The following is a 19,159-nucleotide window of genomic DNA, read 5'->3' on the forward strand; positions in this document are numbered from 1 at the left end:
ATTGGAAGTTAACCAATATGTGATAGGTGTTCCCCAAATCAAATTAATGATAACTCAAGGAAAACAAAACACTCACCTTTCCCATATCATCCCAATTAGCAATGATCCAATGTTCAAAGGGTACTTCTGTATTACTGGGGGGAGGGAAGGAACCAGAGGAGATGCAGTCGTAAAGTCCTTGAGGCAGGTAAGAGTCCCTCCAGCTGCCACTCCACCCTCAACAGGAACCTGGCTCAGCTGGGACAGCATCAGCAGCGGCAATCACAGACAGGTTCCACAAAGAGGATGACAGCAGTGAGAGGGGCTGGGTTGGACAACTAAATTCAGCTCAAGAAGAACTGGGATGGCCATGGAAATACAAAAGCATGCAGTGTTAACTTCCCAATGACCTCCCTTCTGCTTCTAGGCTAGAGACTTTGGCGCGCATAGAAAGAAAATCCATGACACCATGACTTCTTTTGGAATCTGGCAGTAGCCCCTCTATACAATTGAAGTGTCCTTTCCCCCTGGTTTCCTTGGCACCCAACGTTTAAATAAATGCATTATGCCCTTTCCACAGCATCCTCAAACACAAATGGCATTTTTCCCCCAGTAAGTTTTGAACTACATGAATTTCCTAAAACCTCCATTCCCTTTCAGTTTATGAAGCAAGGATGCAATATATCCATTTATTAATACTTTGGAAGAAGACAATAGCTAGAGTGGTTGGAAACTGGAATTAATAAATTAGACAGGAGAGAAATGAACTGGTTTCTTACACAGAAGGAAACGGTAAGTTAAATTTCTTCAGTTCTTCCTCACAAAGGTGACATGAAAATGCATCAGCATCAAGACCAAATTCAATTTCCAGCCTTTTATTATGATTTAATACCGACTTCTACTTGCCTATTTCTTTTTTCCTTCTCCCCTTTGGTTCCACACCCACCAGAGTACCTGCTCCTTTAGCAATCAGAATTTTTAAAGATGAAAGTAATATGATTGATCTTTGGTTATCAGTTCACAGTCATGAAGCACAAAGTGCCGTGGTCAATTCAGTGCATTCATATCAGAAAGCTTTCTAGATTAGGTCCCGATCACAGCTTCTATTTTAATGGCTTTACAGGAACTTACTAACTTCCTTCTTTCCACAGTCAACCATTTTGTTACCTAGTGTCCAGCCAGTCCAACTTGCAAAAGGAAGGAAAATTTCCTGAAGAATACTGGAATGCAATAACCCTCAGAATGAATCAATTAAAAAAAATGTTCCAAACATGTACATTGGACAGCCAATAAACTGTTACACTGATGGGGTAAAAAAAATGGGTTTCTTGGGAAAAATATGAAAGACGATGTGTGCTGGGTCCCTTTGAAAGGATTAGCTATTCTGTGGTTTCTGTGGCCTGGATCAAGGCAAAAGGTTACTTGTTTTATTAGAGGTAAAAGGTGTGCTTTTATTCTTGACCTTTTTACCATTTTTCATTCCCTTCAATGCCAAAGGCATTTAAAATAATAACCACTGCTTAAGAAAGCATTTCTCAGATAAACTCTTTGCTTCATTTTTATATTAACACCATAAAATAGACAAGTTCAGAGCTTAAACCTTACAGTTCCCTTGAGAGATTCCAATACAGATTAAAAAAGAACAAAGGAAGGACGTTCCAAGGCAAAGCTAGTTTTTTAAACAGCCATGTATTTTTTTGACAGAATTAGCCATGAAATTCCTGGCTTTTACCTTTTTTTCAGATCTTCTCTTTTCAGCTTTGGGTTTTGCATTACCTCCTTCATTTTTTTTTTATTTGCATTACATCTTTCTGTTTTTACTTTACATTTGTAAAAGATGGTTGTCATCTAAAATGCTACTTTTATTTCAGTAATTTATTTGGTATATTTTTGACTTAAGGGCAATTCTGATCTGTTGTGTTTTGTTGTTTTGTTATTTTGTACCTGGACAGGAAGCATCAGAAAGGACCTAGTGCCAGGCACCCACCTTGAAGTCAACTTTGCAGGTGAAGGATGAAGCTTTTGGGGCAGGATTGAAGAAAGGAGCAAGAGCTTCTGTGATGACAGAAAAATGAGCCAAGCCCTGTGATGCTATGCATAATTGGATAGTTCTTACATGTGGCACTGGAAATCATTGCTATGCCAAAAAAGTTTCTGATGGAAAGAGCTAATATTTGTTTCTAGATCTTCCATGTTTTTTCATGAAAAAAATGCTTGGAGGACTGTATGCTTGCTTTTTGCAGTGCTAAATAGACATTTCTTTCACTACAGATATAACATCTGTACATGCTGTATGTGGCAAAGCAAAGAATTCACAAATTATGTTCCAAATCCAAACCTATTACTCAAGCCCCAGTCCCTCTATGTTTTAAGGAAAAAGAAGAATTTAAAGGCAGTGGTGTAGTAAAAGCAACACAATTCCCATTCTAATCTGCCTTTTTTCTGGTTCCAAGAAAATAGTGGGCCAAAATAGCAGGCTCAATTCTGATCTCATTTCCACTGAAGTAAGGGTGTTCTAGAATAAAAAGTAATTCAAATGAAATCCTAAACCAGGCCATTTTTTCATCACTTTGACCTAATACTTCTTAACAGGAACAGGTCAAACTCTCAGTTGTTTTATATAATTCACAGCATCTCCATTAACAGTAGTAACATTATACCAGTTTACACCAGCTGAAGAACTGTTGAGCATTTGAATGTAATAGTGTAAAAAACATTGTGAACACACCAATACAAAATCCCAGCCTGGCAACAAAGTACAAACATGCTTCTTTTGTAGAAGAAACCTATAATTTAACTGCTCAAACACCAACTTAACAAAAGCTGCATTCAGGGGAGGGCAAAATGGCGGACCCAGCTGGCAGCCAGACTCCATCTTCCAGCAGCCCCTATCCGTGTGGTGGAGGCCAAGGGCTGTGGTTTCCGTGAAGACTAACCCCAGCAGTGATGGTAGGGTGTAAGGCAGGCACGGAGCTGCTCCACACCTGGGCTAGGATCTTGCAGTGGTGACAGTGTGGTTCAGAGCCAGGGCAGGGTAGCAATCAGCAGCCTGCATGCTCTGGGCATTGGGCTTAAGGCAGCAGGTCGTGGTTCTGCCCCGGCTCCTTGCAGTGGTGATAGCATAGTGTGGACACAGGCAAAGCCATGATCCGTTGCCTGCATGCCCCTACCCAGAGCATGCACGCTGCAGATTGTGCCTTTCCCCAGACTCTGGCTCATGCTGTCACTGCTGCAAGATCCCAGCCCAGCTCCACAGCAGCTCCCCACCCTGCTGCACACCTCACCAGCAGGGGCAGCACTACAGGGGTGTTTGGGGAAACTAGTCACCCCAAAATTCCCTGTAGCCCCCCCCCCATAGCCACCCCTCCCAGTGGCACCAATGCCATCTGCCCTACACAGTCAGCAGCAACTGAGGCCACCCCACTCCCTCCTGCAGCACAGCCCCCCTCAGTCCATCCACCAGGACAAGGCTGGCACCGGTCCTGCTTGCCCGCACTACTAGGGCCAGTCTCCGAGGAAACCCCGGCCCCGCACTAGCACAATACGGATGCTGCTGGGGTCCCTGTGGAAAATGGCCCCAGCCACACAAGCAGGTAGGGGCAACTGGGACATGGAGCCCACTGCCAGCCAGATCTGGCCTGTGAGTCGGACTTTGCCCACCTGCTATATACCATATTTCTGAAGGCAGTTAAGACAACTTAATTGGTTGTTATATCACCATCAACTTGACAATTTTGCCCATCTGCAGAGCAGTGATAAATCAATGCAATAATTTCAAATGTTCTCTATGAAGACTGCCAAAAGGAGCAGCTGAAAGTCAGTTAAAGAACAGACCATTATGGCTACTGTCCAGCAGAAAAAGGACCACGGGTCATTGCAAACTAGGCCTGTGCGAATAGGGAACTATTCAATTCGGGTTTCAATGCCAGCGATTCGATTTGGAGCTCCAAATCAGGTTCCTGCTTCAATTTGGAGATTTGGCCATAGGGTATAATGGGGAAATCAATGAAGTATCTATAACTTTGTTGTTTCTTGTCTGATTTGGAGGAAACTTGCAGGGATGGTAGCCTCTGCTGAGAGCATGAAGCCTGCCATGTTTCAAGGAGATAGGTGCACGGGTTTGGGGGAACTGCACCCCAAATTCTTGAAAGCAAAATTCATGTCGTGTATGTTACACCACAGCAGGGTGAAAACTGCAGGGGTGCCGGCCCCTGAGGCCATAAAGCCTGCCAAGTTTCAAGGAGACAAGTGCAGAGGTTTGGGGGAAACTGTGCTTCAAGCTGCGGAGAAGCAAAATTCATGACATGGGTGACACTGTGTGTGTTAAGGTGCAGCAAAATGAAACCTGCAGGCCTGCTAGCCCCTGCTGCAGTCACAGAGCCTGCCAGCTGTCAAGGAGATAGGTGCAGGGGGAGTCGGGGGCCTGCGCTCCTAGCTACTGACTCATGACAGGTGCTTGTGCAACTGACTCGTCTTGGTCTTGGGGCAGTTGATTGTCTGTATTATTTCCTCTCCTTAGTCTGTGGTTTTGCTCCTTAACTTGTTCTATTACCTAGCTACTGTGTATTGAACTAGTCCCTGGGTGAATCATGACTGATTGGTAACACAGTAGCTTAGCAGCCAGACCTGTGGTAGCTCCAACCCCCACCCTTCCACCCCCCACCTGTGCCCCAAGGCAGAGACAGTTGCACAAGCACCCATGCCACGAGTTTTGCCTGTCAGTAGCTAGAGGTGCAGGGCCCCAGAACCCCTGTTCCTATCTCCTTGACAGCTGGCAGGCTCTGTGACCGCAGCAGGGGCTAGCAGGTCTGCAGGTTTCATCTTGCTGCACCTTAACACACACAGTGTCACCCATGTCACGAGCTTTGCTTGTCTGCAACTTGTGGTGCAGTTTCCCCCAAACCCCTGCACCTATCTCCTTGAAACTTGGCAGGCTTTATGGCCTCACCAGGGGCTACCATTCCCGCAGTTCTGAGCCCACTGTGGCTTCACACCCACACTTGACATGGGTTTTGTTTTTAAAACTTTGGGTTGGTTTCCCTGAAAGCCCTGCACCTTGAAACGTGGCACGTATCATGCTGCCCCGTGCACGAAACTCAAGTAAGGGGGTGCAGGGTAGAGAGGACAGGGAAGGAGCCTGGGGAAAAAGCGGCCCCTCCCCTGCCTTGTGGCCAGTGCTGCCTGTTGCAGCCGCTCGCAGCCTGTTGCAGCCGGAGCGGGGCTGTCCTGAGCAGACACAGGCAGCCCCAGGCAGGCTGCAAGTGGCTGCAACATGGGGCACTGGGCACAGGGTAGGTGAGGGGCCAATTTTCCCACACTCAGCACCAGCTTGTAACCTGCCCCTGCAGCCAGCCTGGGCCCTGTGCTGGCTCTGGGCTCGCCTGTCAGAGCTGCGCACAGTAGCTACAGCTGCAACCCCACCGCTTGCTGCACCAGGCAGTGTTTGTTGCTGCTGCCGGCCCGGAGCTTGCACACTGGGCAGCACAGGGGCGGCGACGGCAAACACTGCCTAGCATGGCAAGCGGGGGAGCCGCAGCTGTTCCCACCCCAGTGCAACTCCTACAGGCAAGCCCGGAGCTGGTGTGGGGCCCAGGCTGGCAGCGGGAGCAGGTTACAAGCTGGTGCTGACCATGGGAAAAGTGGCCCCTTGCCTGCCCAGTGCCCCACGCTGCAGCTACTTGCAGCCCACATGGGACTGCCTGTGCCTGCTCAAAACAAAATGAGGGCAGGGGGTACATGGCAGGATGCCCTGCTTGTGCCCCTCGCCCCCCAGCCCTGCTGCCCCATGCCTCCCACCCAAAGCCCTTGGCCACCCAGCCTGGGCTCTGCAGCTGTCAGCAGCTACCCAGAATCTGGGCCAGCTACAAACATCTGCTGCCTCTACACCTCAACCCCCACTTGTGCTTGCTCAAGGCAGCCCCACGTGGGCTGCGAGCAGCTGCAGGGAGCACTGGCACGGGGCAGGGGAGGGGCCGCATTTCCCTGTGCTCCACACCAGCTCATTCCCTGCAAGCAGAGTGTTGGGGCTGCATGCTGCCCCCTGCTGTACTGTGGGGGGCATTGGGAGTGAGCGGGTGCATGGGGCCCACACCAGCATTCCAGGGCCAGCACCGGGCAGCAGGAGTACAGGGTCCCAGCTGGCAGGGGCTCTATGGAACCAGGCCAGCTCCCCACTCTGCTGGTGCAGCCCAACCTGGCTGCACAGACCCCTGCTAGCCTGCGCCCTATTCTGGGCCCCACTGGTACTGGCCCTGAAACATTGGTCCCAAGATGGTGACCAGGGGGCAGGGCTACCCACGAAGCCCTCGACCACTTGCCAGAATAGGGTAAAGGGACATCCACCCAAAATAACTGCCCACCCCTGCTCTATACAGATGTTAAACAAGCCAGGTCAAACTGATTCAATCAGCTCATAGATAAAAGAAACAAAAAGCCCCACTGAAGCACACGATCAGATATTGGGCAAGCCAGGTCAAACTAATGTGATGTTTCTTCCGGGCATGCAATGCACTCGGCATGGGGGTGCACAAAGCTGAGAGTAAAGTCTTAAGTTTTTTTTTCCACATCTGTAAGCAGCCTTAAGTAAAATCTTGTGAGGGCTTACTTTCCCTGCCCTCCTCAAGTTTGAGGGCACATTTGCTTCTTAGAAAGACACTCCAAATGACCATAATTTACACCTTCAAAAACAAAAGAATTGGAAATATGAGCCCCTTTTCTAATATGGCTCTTTACATGGATAATGGATCTTTAACAGGGCTTCACTGCATTTTTCCTAACTTTTTCTGTATTCATGTAAGTGGTTTTATATATATGACATAAAGCTGATTTCAGGTCATTAGTCTGCAGGCAGTCACCGAAACCTTAATCTGCACTGCCTGTTTGTATTTAGCCTGGATACAAGCATGCAAACATTTCCTGACTCTAATGGGAATAGTCTTTTAGAAAACTACGCCTCAAGATTTCACACACAATGTGAAATGCAAGCCCAGCTAAATCTTCAGCTGAAAATATCCTCACCTGTTAATAGCCTCTTATCTACAGGTTGAAAATTACAATCGTAGAGGGAGCCACTTACTGTTAATAATGCACTAATAAAATAATGCTGCATAATTCCCAGTAAGACAGTTACTACAGAACATAAAAACATCATTTCAGTTTTCAGTAGCAGCAGTCTCATCACAAAGAACTCAATTCTGAAATCAGAGAAACAGCCTCCCAGCTTCAGAGAACGTTGTAACAAAGCATTTTCATATACACACATACAGTAGTGCATCACGGTTCTACAGAAAACAGCTGAATGACTCCTACAACCACTCACTTGGAAATATATTGTGTGGTGCTCATTTTACTGGCATATAAGTCAATAATATGAAACAGGAGCATGCATACCCAACCTATTTAGCCAAAAGTTTCAGAGAACAGAAGAAAACTGTGGCTCCTATGCATACAGAACCAAAAACACTGGGACTACAATGGGGCTATAAGAAACTACTAAAGCAAATAATAACAGCAATCAGAAATTGATTTAATTGAGACAGCTGTGGTAAAAGTTGTGTGCAATGATGTGGTCCAAGACTAAATGACCCAAGTTCTGGTAAGAAGTAATTTCTTAACTGTTGATTCTGTATCAGCTTTTTCATTAAAGATAAAAGCAGTGTATCCTGCTGGTCAACATGCTGTTTCATACACTCGTGCAACAGTGTTCAGATTTTAAAACTTTATTTCCAGTCAAGATGATCAAGAGTGGATCCAGCTCTTTTTTCCTTTATTGCACTCTTATAAAACTTCTTGCTATAATCAAGAAGCCAATAAACAGAAGTAGTTGCATATTCCTTTAAAACGTATAGTTTAACTCTCTTAAAATAACATTTATATAGAAAAGATACCATTTACAGCCCATTTCAGTAGTACTGAATCATTATATACTCCCAAACAATATTAAATATCCCTAATGCAGCAGATTCTTTATAGGGCAGTGAGGGGGTATTTATTTTCTCTTTAGCAAATATAATATTCCAGTGTTAAACAGCATTTCAAGTCACCTTTGGAGCAACCGTGATATACAGAAACTTCTTTCAAGAAGCTTAACACCCATGTAGTGTAACAAAGATATATTCAACTGTGTGCAGTGCATAGCTTAACAGCAGCATGTGAAGAGTCCATTACCTTATTGGCACACCATTATCTAAAAGGAAATAATTTACCCAGAAAATACAGTGCATTTATAGAACACCAGTGAGGCACAGAAAAACAACGAGATGTAGCATCACAAAGTACGTGAGGAAAAAATATCGGGATTTTGCTCGGGATGTCAGCAGCTTGGAACAGTAAAGGCTGCGCCTTCGAAGCCATCTTCTGAAAGAAAGGGCTCTTCCTTTTATCTAGTTAAGAAAGAAACAATATCAAATAAGTACATATCAAAAAAGATATATTAGTAGCTTTCAAAGTAATCTAATTTTCTGAAGTATTGTAATGCCTGCAACTGGGTCATAAGAAATGAATGCTTAAGCATATATATAATTAAAATAATATGCACAAAAAAGCCACATATATCTACTGTTTGCATTTAGTGTAGATTATTATCATTATAGAGTATATAAAAGGTGAAATGAAATGTAGAGCTTTATTTTTATTATTTACATACAACTCTTCTGTGTTGTATCCATCACTAGCACAATAGATAGTAAAAATATTCCCTTTTTCTTGTTTTTAGTACAAGGAGAAGACAAAACTAATTTGTGTGTTTGATTCTTAAAAACAAAAGAAACAAAAACAATGACGGTACTAGGATACTCCAACGTATTTGTAAATATTTTGCTTTTGTAAATATTTATTCCTTATGATAGGAGGGCTTCCCCCTTTAAAGTCTCTCCCCATACACACATGCAAACAGGAAACTTGCAACTGGTAGTATTTACATATAGAAATGACAAAATCTTCCACCAGTATAATGAAGCAAAAGGAAAAATGGTGATTTATACCAGCTGCAGATCTAGCCCTACATGTTGTACACAGCTTATTCAAATTGTTGCTGTTGTTCAGTTTAGTAAATGTCATAACAACATATTATTCAGTTCTTTTGGGGTTTACAAAAATGAGCTATTCAAATGAAGAGCACTTACAGGGCAACCCCCCCACAAACGACAAGACACTTTGCCATCTTTTGATCTATGAGCTGTCTGCTGTTGGTAATGTACAATATGTGCAACCAGTTTAAGGTATTATGTCACTCAAACCTTTATTTAAAGCTATATATTTACTTACCTTACGTACAACTTGTTTGTCAGGATCAATGATCAAAGCCTCTCTGTCCTCATCAGACTCTATTTGGATAGGGTAATCTCTAGGAACAGATCTGAAACTACTCATTTCAACACTAAAAAAAAAGAAATAAAAAGCAGGAGGGGAAACAATACTGAATTATATACTTTTGGATGGACCATCATCACCTATCTATAGGAACAGCTTTTGTACAGCTCAGTGCTGTGGAGAGGGAGAAGGATGAACGTGCAATTACCTCTGTTATTATCAGCTTAGTTTTTGGTTGCTATTTGTGAGTATGCAGCAATTCTCAAATTGGTAAAGAGATTTTACTTATTTCAATTTATTTAACATAATTATGCATCACTCCAAACATACATAACAGACTTTTGTACATATTATTCTCTGGTAACTTGTGGAGGGAAAAAAATTGAGTCCAGTTAAGAGACTGGTAGGTACTTCTTAATTTATCTCAGAACCACGACCAAACATCTCCTTCACCCTCATATCTAGACTCAGCAATTCAGCAATGAGATACACTGGCTAGGAATGAAAAAGCTTTCAAAACTCCTTGTACTACAGTCCTTGAAAAAAAATTCACACACCCCTGAAAAAATTGTTAATGCATCTATTTTTGTAATGAGCCTTCATTTTAGCTTTACAACTAAAAATCAGTGAAGAAGAGGATTTACCTAAATTTTGCATTTTGGGTTTTTACAGAAAATGAACAGGATGGAACAAAATTACACCTGGACAAGTAAATACCACTTAGCCATGGATTAAGTGGAACAGGACTGGTCCTAGAATGCACCATGTATATATGAATTTGAGTTTTAAATCTCTCACCTTTTACTATATCTATTGGGGTTACAAGTGCTGTACAGTATTGGATTTTCAGAGGCAGGCATGAAACCCATTATGTCTGTATTAGCAAACTGCCTGTCATGAATGATGGTGGGGGGCGGGATGGGTCACTGCCACCCAGCGCCCCGCGGTGCCACCACTCCACCTTCACTCCCGTGCACGCCCCCACCTTGCATCCATCCCTGTGTGCACCACCCCCATCCGTCCCCCTGTCAGGGCGAGGCAGCAGCAGTGGCAGTGGGGCACCGCTACTGGAAACCTCCCCTTCCCCTCCCTCCCAGCTGTTGTTTGGGGCAGGGGGGAGGAGTGGCACAGTATCTCCCTCACTCCCTCTGTCAGTAATGCTCCAGGCCCTTGCAACCAGGCGGCGCACACCCTCTCAGCAGCACATATGCAGTTGGCCAGGAGCATTACAGACAGACAGACAGACAGACTAAGGCTTTTATTATATTAGAATATTACGGACAGTTCAGAAAGTTTCCTCAGATTGCGTTTATGATATCTTAAATGCCCCTTGCTGCTTACTAGCTGGAACAGCATCTGGCACTTGATTTTACCATAAATCACAATATTCATCAGGCAAATCCTAACATATTTTTTAGGGGGAAAAGAATCTTGTCATCAGAATGATGCAATTGCACCTCCATGCCCATGTGTAGCTCCAGTGATTTTACAGGGATTCCCTGAGTATAACGGTTTGCTATATGAATTCAACTTCAGTAGTACTTTTTTTCCTTTTCAAGCAAGTATCTCCACCTTTTACTTTGTCCTAAGGCTTCCTCTGCAGCTTCTCTCCTCCTCCTTTCTTCTGACAGTGTTTCTGTTAGCTGAGATAGGGTCTGCTGTACTGAATCATACTGCTGTTCAGTCTCTGCAAGTCTATTGACAAAAGCAAACACCAAATCAATTATTTAAATATAGATCATCTTGTTAGGGAATTCACTTCTATTTGTTATAGTCTTAGGCAAGCTGATATGTTCTGAATCACGTACTAAAAACAAGTCACTCATAACTTGAACATTATACATCTAGCTTTAAAACGACATTATCACCAGATATACATTCAAAGCTTCTTCATAAATGAGACAGTTAATTCAGCAATGTTTTCAGATCCACCCAACTGACTATAATATTTCCCTGTTCTTAAACATCAAGAACTGCCTTCCAAGGAGACAAGTAAATTACTTCTGCTCTACTGATACACTGGCACACAAGAAAACAAGGTTAATATACATAATCAACACTGACCTTGTCCTAAGTTCAATTAATTCTGCATTGTCTAGTTCAACAATAACTGCAGCACTCTCCTGTGGTGCTCCTGGGGGAACTTCTGCTCTGGTTTTGTCCTAGAAAATATTAAAAATAGTTTTTGGAAAAAAAAAAAGGAAAGAACAAACAAACGTGACCATAACATTTCCAGTTAAAAGTTCAAATTTTCTGGTTAAAGATATCAGTCCCAGTTCAAGAAATCATCAGGTGATTGTACAGATATCCTACCACTTAATCATTTAGTTGGGGCTGCAACTTCCAAATGTACATTCAAATGGATTCTACCCAAGGACATTCCCTATGGAAGCTACAAGCCTCCACAGATGCGTAATTTCCACTTCCCAATCTATGACTTAACTTGGGGGACTTTGGGGTGCAAATAACTTAACGAGGTGAACAGGTTAAGCAATTGTATAGAAGAGACATAAAACCACCCCTTTAGTTAGTGAGCAAGGTTTACAATTAAGGGATCTTACTATTAAATCAAGACAGCACAAGATGGTTATTTAAAAATAAAAAGAGCTCCTGGTCCAGTGCTTTTTTTCACTTTAAGACAATGTTTATTATTATGAAAACAAGAGAAATATGATGAAACATCGCAAGCATGTATGCAAGAGATCACAAAGGAAATGAAAATGTGTTTAGAAGGCCAGTTCTGCACACAAGATCTTTCCCATAACTTTGATAAGGATCTCCCCTAACATCTTACAATAGTGGTAACAATCCAAATATCTACCTGTTAGTCTCAGGTAAATTCAAAATAAAGGCCTGTTCAGAAGAATTTGAGAGAAATGGCATGACATTGGGTCATGGATCAGCACTTTTCAGGAGAAGCTCTGCCTTGGGATTCCTCAAGAGGCCTTGTCCTGTCTTCCTCTTGAAGGACCCATTGAAACCATGCCTGGCTTTCCAAACTTCTAACTTCAAGACCTTGCCTCTTTCCTGTCCCTTGCTCCCTTGGCTACCTGTAGCACCCCCACCTCAAAGAGGTCCTTCTTTGCTTAGCACCTGCCAAAGGGGGCGACCCCTACAAGATGGGGGGGAAGGGAGACAGGGATCAGAATACCAACACCCCAAACAGTGCAGAAAACAGCCACACTTCAAATAAAGAGTCTTTATTTTTCCACTGCAATTGCCTCAGACTCCTGCTTACTCACTCCCCAGATCCTTCAGAGCCTCTCCTTCTCCTCGGGCACACATAAGGCATATTAGCAATAAAATGGTTATAAAACTACAGGAGACTAACACTCACCCATTAAAATGAAACTATGTTACTGGGAACTAACCAGAGACCAATCTTGGGAGCCAATAAAACCCAAATTTATCTTCCCTTGATGTAAAAAGGACCTCTAGATGTCCCACTTATGAAATCATCTACAGCAAAGCATACTTATGCTGAGCCCTCTACAAGAACTCCAGACTAGAACTTAACCTAATCAGCTGTTTTAGTCACATCTCTTCCTGCTTTGAAAAATGAACTGAGCTGGAGCACTGGAACCAGTGATCTAGGGAAGTTCTAGCCACCCCTTTCCGTGACAAAGCATTAGCATTTACATTTTTATTGCTCTTAATGTGAATTATTTGCATGTTGTAATTTTGTCGGGCCAGGCTCTATTTCAGCAGTGTAGTACCGGTACTCTCCAGGACGAAAAATCCCCCACCTGCTAAGTGCAGAGCTCCAGCCTTTCTAAGTATCTATTACCATCAGGTCCTCGAAAAACCATAGGCTCCTGATTTCCTCAAGTCCCAAAAATGTCTGGTATGCCTAGAGAATCTCATTGTCTTTTTGACCCATTATCCTAGGGTGGCTTAGAACATGGGAAAGCCTTTGCTGCCTTCAGCACCTTGTAATCCTAGGATGTTTGAAAGCCCAGAGCTACCAAATGCTACAGAAAATTGACAAGGTAAGGTGACACACTTCGCTCTGTGTCTAAAAGCCTATTGACAGCCTCCGCACTGCGGCAGCAGTCGCATGGAGGAGCTAGACCTGGCCAATTTAAGGACTGTCTCAAATCACCCTGAGACATCTAGCAAGAGGCAAGAATTCTTGTGAGTGATATCTTTTATTGAACCAAATGCATGGTTGGGATAGATGCAGGCAAGCCTTCAGATGTAACGATACCCATCCTCAGGCCCTTGGGAGAAAAGCAGACAGCATAGCTAAGCAGCAGATAAAGCAAAGTTTGCATAAAAGATTACTCAGGAGACCTGTTATCACCTGAAGTCCAGAGGTTAACTAGTATCAGATAGATAATACAGACAACGACTTCATGGTCCATTATAAAGTCCCTGGTACTTAGGCTAGGTAGAGACATTCAAAAACCCTGAGGCGGAGTAGTTATCACGTTTTCTGTAAGTGCCGTAGTTTAGATCAGTAGCAAACAAGCTTAGACCAAAGTTCCACCATTTTTAAACCAGTCTACATGTGCCAAACTTCAGTTCTGTTACAGATATAGACCACTTTTGTGTGCCAAACTTCTATTCTGTTTAGGGATGTGAAAGGTGAAATTACTTGTTTAACCAGGAAGTGCAGTGATAACCAGTTAGTTTACCGGTTATCCTTTAACTCGAGGCAGGCCCAGTCTAGAAGGAAGGAGAGAAGGGAAGCCACATGATTCCCAGCAGGAATCAGAAGGCAGCAGGGCAGACAGGAGAAAGGGAGGGAGGAGTGAGCAAGAAAGAGGGGAAGGAGAGGGGAAAGAGGTGGAAACTTTGTCTATCCCTTCCCAAATTTCAGAGATCCAGGCTCCTGCATCCCTCCACTCCAAAAACAACTTGGCATCATCCCTGTCCTCCTTAACATGTTACATGCAAATGCTTCAGTTGAATATACTTAGTGAAGACCTTCCCCAGTTCAAACTGCTGCTGTCCCAAGTATACATGTAGACACTACCCCCAGGAGCAGCTGACTCTGGCTCAAACTGCTCCAGAATTTACTGCGTTGCATTAATCGAATATGTAGATGCACCTGGTTAGTTAAGTTTTAGCTAAACAAAGCCCATGAAGACAGTATTTGTTCTGAGACTGACCCTTGGGGATACTGAGTGATACAACAAGTTCCTTCTGAGGACTAAGTATACAATTCCTTCCACACTACTTTTATCAATATTATCCGGCCCATAACTTTTCAATGATCTTAAAAACCCTGCTGTTTAATGGAAGAAAAAATTGAAATACTTAAGTAGTACAAATATGGGACTTATACTGCCTTTAAAATTACATATCTGGAGTACAGGAAATGTAAACAAAAACAAAACGAGTAAATCTGTGAATATTAACCAAAGGATAGTCAACGTTGCTGTATATAGCTTCAGGGGAAAGAAAACCTAAAAAAGCTATCTTCCTTATTTTATAACATGATTCATGAAGTAATGAAAGTCTAATATTATAAAAACTTATTTCCTTGTCATTAAGCAATAGAAAACTACCTAAGACTACAGATCCCTTCAAAATCTCGGTTTGGGGCATGAATATAGAAATGGGAACGGTGGGATAGAAAACAAGATATGACACTTTGCTCTGTTCACTTTACCTGAGCTGCATCTTGGTAGGAAGCAACTTGCACTGCCCGATAGTCCCTCTCAAGTCTGAAATAGCGATTTTGCAGCTCGGTGTAACATAGCTGATTATCCCTTAGAGTCTGGGAGATAGTCTTCAACTGGGCAGACAGGGCACCATTCTCCTCTGTTGACTGCATTACCTGAAACAATTTAATCTTTAAAAACAAGATTTACCAATTCTCTTACGGGGATATTGTACTGAGGTAAGAGTAATAGCTGAAAGCTATTACGAGTTGAAATAAGTGCATCAAGTGACAGTCAGATGACAATGTCACAAGGCTCACAAGCTTTACAACAAGGAAACAAAAGAGTTGGAAGAATTTTCTTTTCAGAGATGCTTCATCAATGTACAACCTGTTTGTGCTCAAAACTTGTGCACAAATTTATTTAACTTAAACTGCCAATGGATAGATGTCACTTGAGGCATTTTGAAAATTTGGTCTCATGTGGCTCCAATTCTGTACTACAGTGCAGGAGTTTCATTTGTTCCAAACCTAAATGCAATCCTTTTGCTTGGAACACGGAGGTTTTTAAACTTCCCCAACGAAGAACTATAAGGCTAAGGAGCCCTGGCTCAGACAAATAACCAACCAAAAGGGCTATCATGGAAAGACAGTAATCGTGATTTAGCTTACCAGTTCTAGTCTGAGCCAACTTGTGTGAGGCAGTCTAAAATTGAAAGTAATAGAAACATGCCATGCATTGGTGTCACACAGTTCCTAGACTCAGGAAGATTAAATTACTTGCATATTAACATTCTCTGCACTCCACATCTACCCAGAGTTATCATAGTATCTTCTTACCTTTGAACTGATCTGCTGGAAAGTAACATCTTTCTGCTGCATCTCCTGAAGACACTGCTGCAGCTCATTCTGAAGCTGGTTTCTCTCAGCTAAAAGTTGTTTTACCTGCTCTGGGGTGTTTTCACTTCTGACTAGAGTGGCCATTTCCAGTGCCTTAGTTAACAAATAAAAAACAAAACAGGGTTAAATCTAAAGGAATTGGTAACTATTACATAAGAGGCAAGACTTTTGGGGAAATATATTTTGTTGGACTAAGTGTATAACAGGGAGAGCTAAAAGACATACTTTTGGGCATCAGGTGCCCATACTCAGGTCACTGTTACATAACATATTTTTTACGTATGGACAAAGACAATCCTATTATTATTTTCTTCTCTCAAGCTAGTCTAAATGGTTCAGTGAAAGCTGTTTTTAAACAATACTAATACTGTAACATTAAGAACCTGTAAAGAGGAATTGGCCACAGATTAATGTAATTGACTTCAAGCACACAAGTGGAGCCAAATGAAAAAAAAGAACAACTCTGAAAACCAACAAACAGCAAGGTGGATTCATGCTTTTTTTTAACTAAAATTATTTTACTTGTAATACTGTATGCAGTTTAACAAAGGTTACAAATGGTTATTTTGTAAATATTAAGGCAGACTGTACCCCTTTTCACAAAAACTCCCCAATATTGCTTTTAATAATGAATTGAATAATCTGTATTTGGTGACCAATTCCATCATCCTATCCAACTCCAACAGCAAAGGGCCACTTCCAATCAATTTTTTTCTACTGTTCTGTGGAACAAGTTCTATATATAAGATCAGGGGTGTCAAACTCACCCAGCCCATGGGGCCAGATAAGTTGTGCGGGGCCAATCCACGTCCAATCAGACCCACAGTTTAGCCCTGCATTCTGTATCCAGTGCATGCCCTGGAGCAGCAAGAGTGCATGCCACATGTGGCATGGTGCTAGAGCCCAGAGCAGCAAACAGACACTCTGGGGCTGTGCCGCACATGGCAGCTGCTCAGCCACTTTGAGGTACAAGCTGGAGTGGGTACCACATACTGCATGTGGGGACATCTAGCACACCCCATATGCTGCTTGTGTGGCAACTCCAAGACCCACAGACAGTGCTGAGGGTCAGATAATAGGGCTCCACAAGCCAGATCTTTGACATCCCTGTACCAAATCATAAACTGAAACTTCTATCACTTCTCTTGGGAACTTATGCCGCAATCCAATAGTCGTAAGTTTTAAAAAGTTTTCTTATTTCATCATGGTAATAACTGGAAATTGACAGTAGTCACAATATTGGTCAAGATAAATGTTATTCTCGTTGATCAAATCACTCACCTGCTGAGATACCCAAAGCATGGGGTGAAAAGCACTCCTCTACCCTATCTGGCCCAATTCCAGGCACTCTGGGCTGAGTGCACACTCCCACCCCTTGATGATGAAGCCACAGCCTTTCCACAATTATGAACTTGTTCCCAATGAGTGATATCTGAATTGTTGTATGTATGTAGACCCATTAGATGAAATGCTTGGTTACTACCCACACCCTCCGGTATTATAGTTCCACTAAACAGCTCTCATTATGGAAAAAGCTTTTAAAATTAAAAAAAAAAAGTTAACCAACCAAAAAGTGTTTATATTTAAATGTGTTTAATTACTTTTACCTTGATTGGGTGATTACTGCTGGACGATTCTTTAATAATAGCATCTTGTTGCGACTTCTGTAATTCCACAATCTGTCGGTCTTTCTCTCTAATAGCCATCTGATACTGATTTTGTAGTGCTTGGGATTCTGACAGCAGGTGGTTTTTTTCCATTCTAAACACAAAAAAGGAGTTAAATTATAACTGCATACACATCAATGCAGAATAAAGCTGAGTTCACTGAGCATTTTGAAGTAAATGCCATAGGAATTTCTATATAGCCACACCCATATCAACACAGATTAGTGTCTAAGACTTCAACTTAATACTCAGTTTTCCTCAGAACTTTGTTTTTAAAATGCCCTGAGAACAAGGATTTGAAAAAATACTGCATGTACCCTGTTTGCACAAAGGCTAGATACAATAAAAGATTCTAAATAAAAGATTCTAACGAGGCAGTGAAAGTTATCATGGCTATGCAACTTTTAATTGCAGTAGTCAAATTAAAGAAGAAAGTAGTTAAATTAAAATTTTGTATACCAAACCCACCAAATCAGAAAATTCAGCTCACAAGTAAGCCTGAAGTCTATTATGTAGAGACAGAGATAGCTATATAAAGAAATGAAGTTGTTTATTATTATTATTATTATTATTATTATTAATACAAAAGTTCTAAAGTAGAGTTCACACACAATGAAAACGTTTTGATGGAAAATTTTAGGTGAACTATAACCCTTCGTTTCTATTTCAGATAGTTCTAAAGGGATGATTCACTGCGTTGTATATTCTACTGAAGATGCTTCTACACTAGCAACATGCTTCGTTTGATATTTTTACCTTAATCCAGCCAATTCATTTTTGTATGATGCAATCTCTTTCTCAGTTTCTGCTTGGAAAGCTTTGGTTTGATGCAAAGCTCTCTCCAGGTCATCTACCTTGTTCTTTAGTTTGGACATTTCAACCGTTGCTAGACTGGTTCCTTCTTTAGCCTACATGAAAAAAAGATTTAATGAATTAGAATAAAATCTGGATCATACTAGAAACCCTGTTAGTATCAAAACTACATAAAGAATTATGGTTTCTTCTCGTTCTCTCCTGTTTCTTCAGGTTTGCAGAAACCAAAATTCTCAACCTGATTTTAAATGTGCTTTCTCTATTTCACCTATACTTTCTTAATGCTTAGCTAATCTACTAAATGGAAACTTTGCAATCCATAAAAGCATATAAAGAAGAGAGTAAATTCTTGCAATTGTCCTTGAACTTTACACAACATATTTCTATCCGTCTGAAATGTTTCCAAACAACTTGAGAGAAATGTTGAAATGTTTCCAAACAACTTAAGCACATTTCTAAATTACTCTTAAGACAAAAGAATTTAAAAAAATAAATTAAAATCTGAGTTCAAAAGGCTCTGGGCAGATTACAATAAAATGGAAAATGAATTGCAGAAACTGAATAAAATCCTAACATAAGAACAAACTATGCCCCCCTCTTGCCTGCACCCTGCCCAGGGAGGGGGGAAAAAAAGTATTAAAAACCAGTTCATCCTTCCCTGCCTGCTCCAGCTCCCCTGGCCTCTGACCAAGGAGAATGCTCCTTCTTGCCTTCTTCCACCTTAACCAACCTCATTTCCCAACCTACATGCAATACGTCCATAAAAAGACAACAGTTCTCCCCCCACCATCTGTATTGCCTCCCATCACTCCTGTCATTCATTCCCGTCTCATATGCAAGAGAGTTCCCCTGACCCACTTATTGTCCCTTCTAAGCCATATCT

The 19,159-nt window shown here is 42.1% G+C and overlaps 1 protein-coding gene across 1 annotated transcript in view; it reads right to left on the reverse strand.

Annotated features, from left to right (window-relative positions):
* Nucleotides 1-7,681: 7,681 nt before the first annotated feature.
* LOC149871649 (uncharacterized) overlaps nucleotides 7,682-19,159 on the reverse strand; it is a 59,786-nt gene continuing 48,308 nt past the window's right edge. The window contains exons 22-29 of the mRNA XM_090032913.1: nucleotides 18,220-18,371; nucleotides 17,404-17,557; nucleotides 15,737-15,889; nucleotides 14,906-15,073; nucleotides 11,353-11,450; nucleotides 10,861-10,983; nucleotides 9,244-9,355; nucleotides 7,682-8,360 (exon numbers count right to left, since the gene is read on the reverse strand). Of these exons, the coding sequence (XP_089889039.1) occupies nucleotides 8,202-8,360; nucleotides 9,244-9,355; nucleotides 10,861-10,983; nucleotides 11,353-11,450; nucleotides 14,906-15,073; nucleotides 15,737-15,889; nucleotides 17,404-17,557; nucleotides 18,220-18,371 (1,119 nt within the window). The 3' untranslated portion in view covers nucleotides 7,682-8,201. The remainder of the gene's footprint in view (nucleotides 8,361-9,243; nucleotides 9,356-10,860; nucleotides 10,984-11,352; nucleotides 11,451-14,905; nucleotides 15,074-15,736; nucleotides 15,890-17,403; nucleotides 17,558-18,219; nucleotides 18,372-19,159) is intronic.

The sequence above is a fragment of the Crocodylus siamensis genome, chromosome 2, assembly GCF_052110815.1.
Source record: "Crocodylus siamensis isolate JL-2025a chromosome 2, ASM5211081v1, whole genome shotgun sequence".
Classification (NCBI taxonomy): Eukaryota; Metazoa; Chordata; order Crocodylia; family Crocodylidae; genus Crocodylus; species Crocodylus siamensis.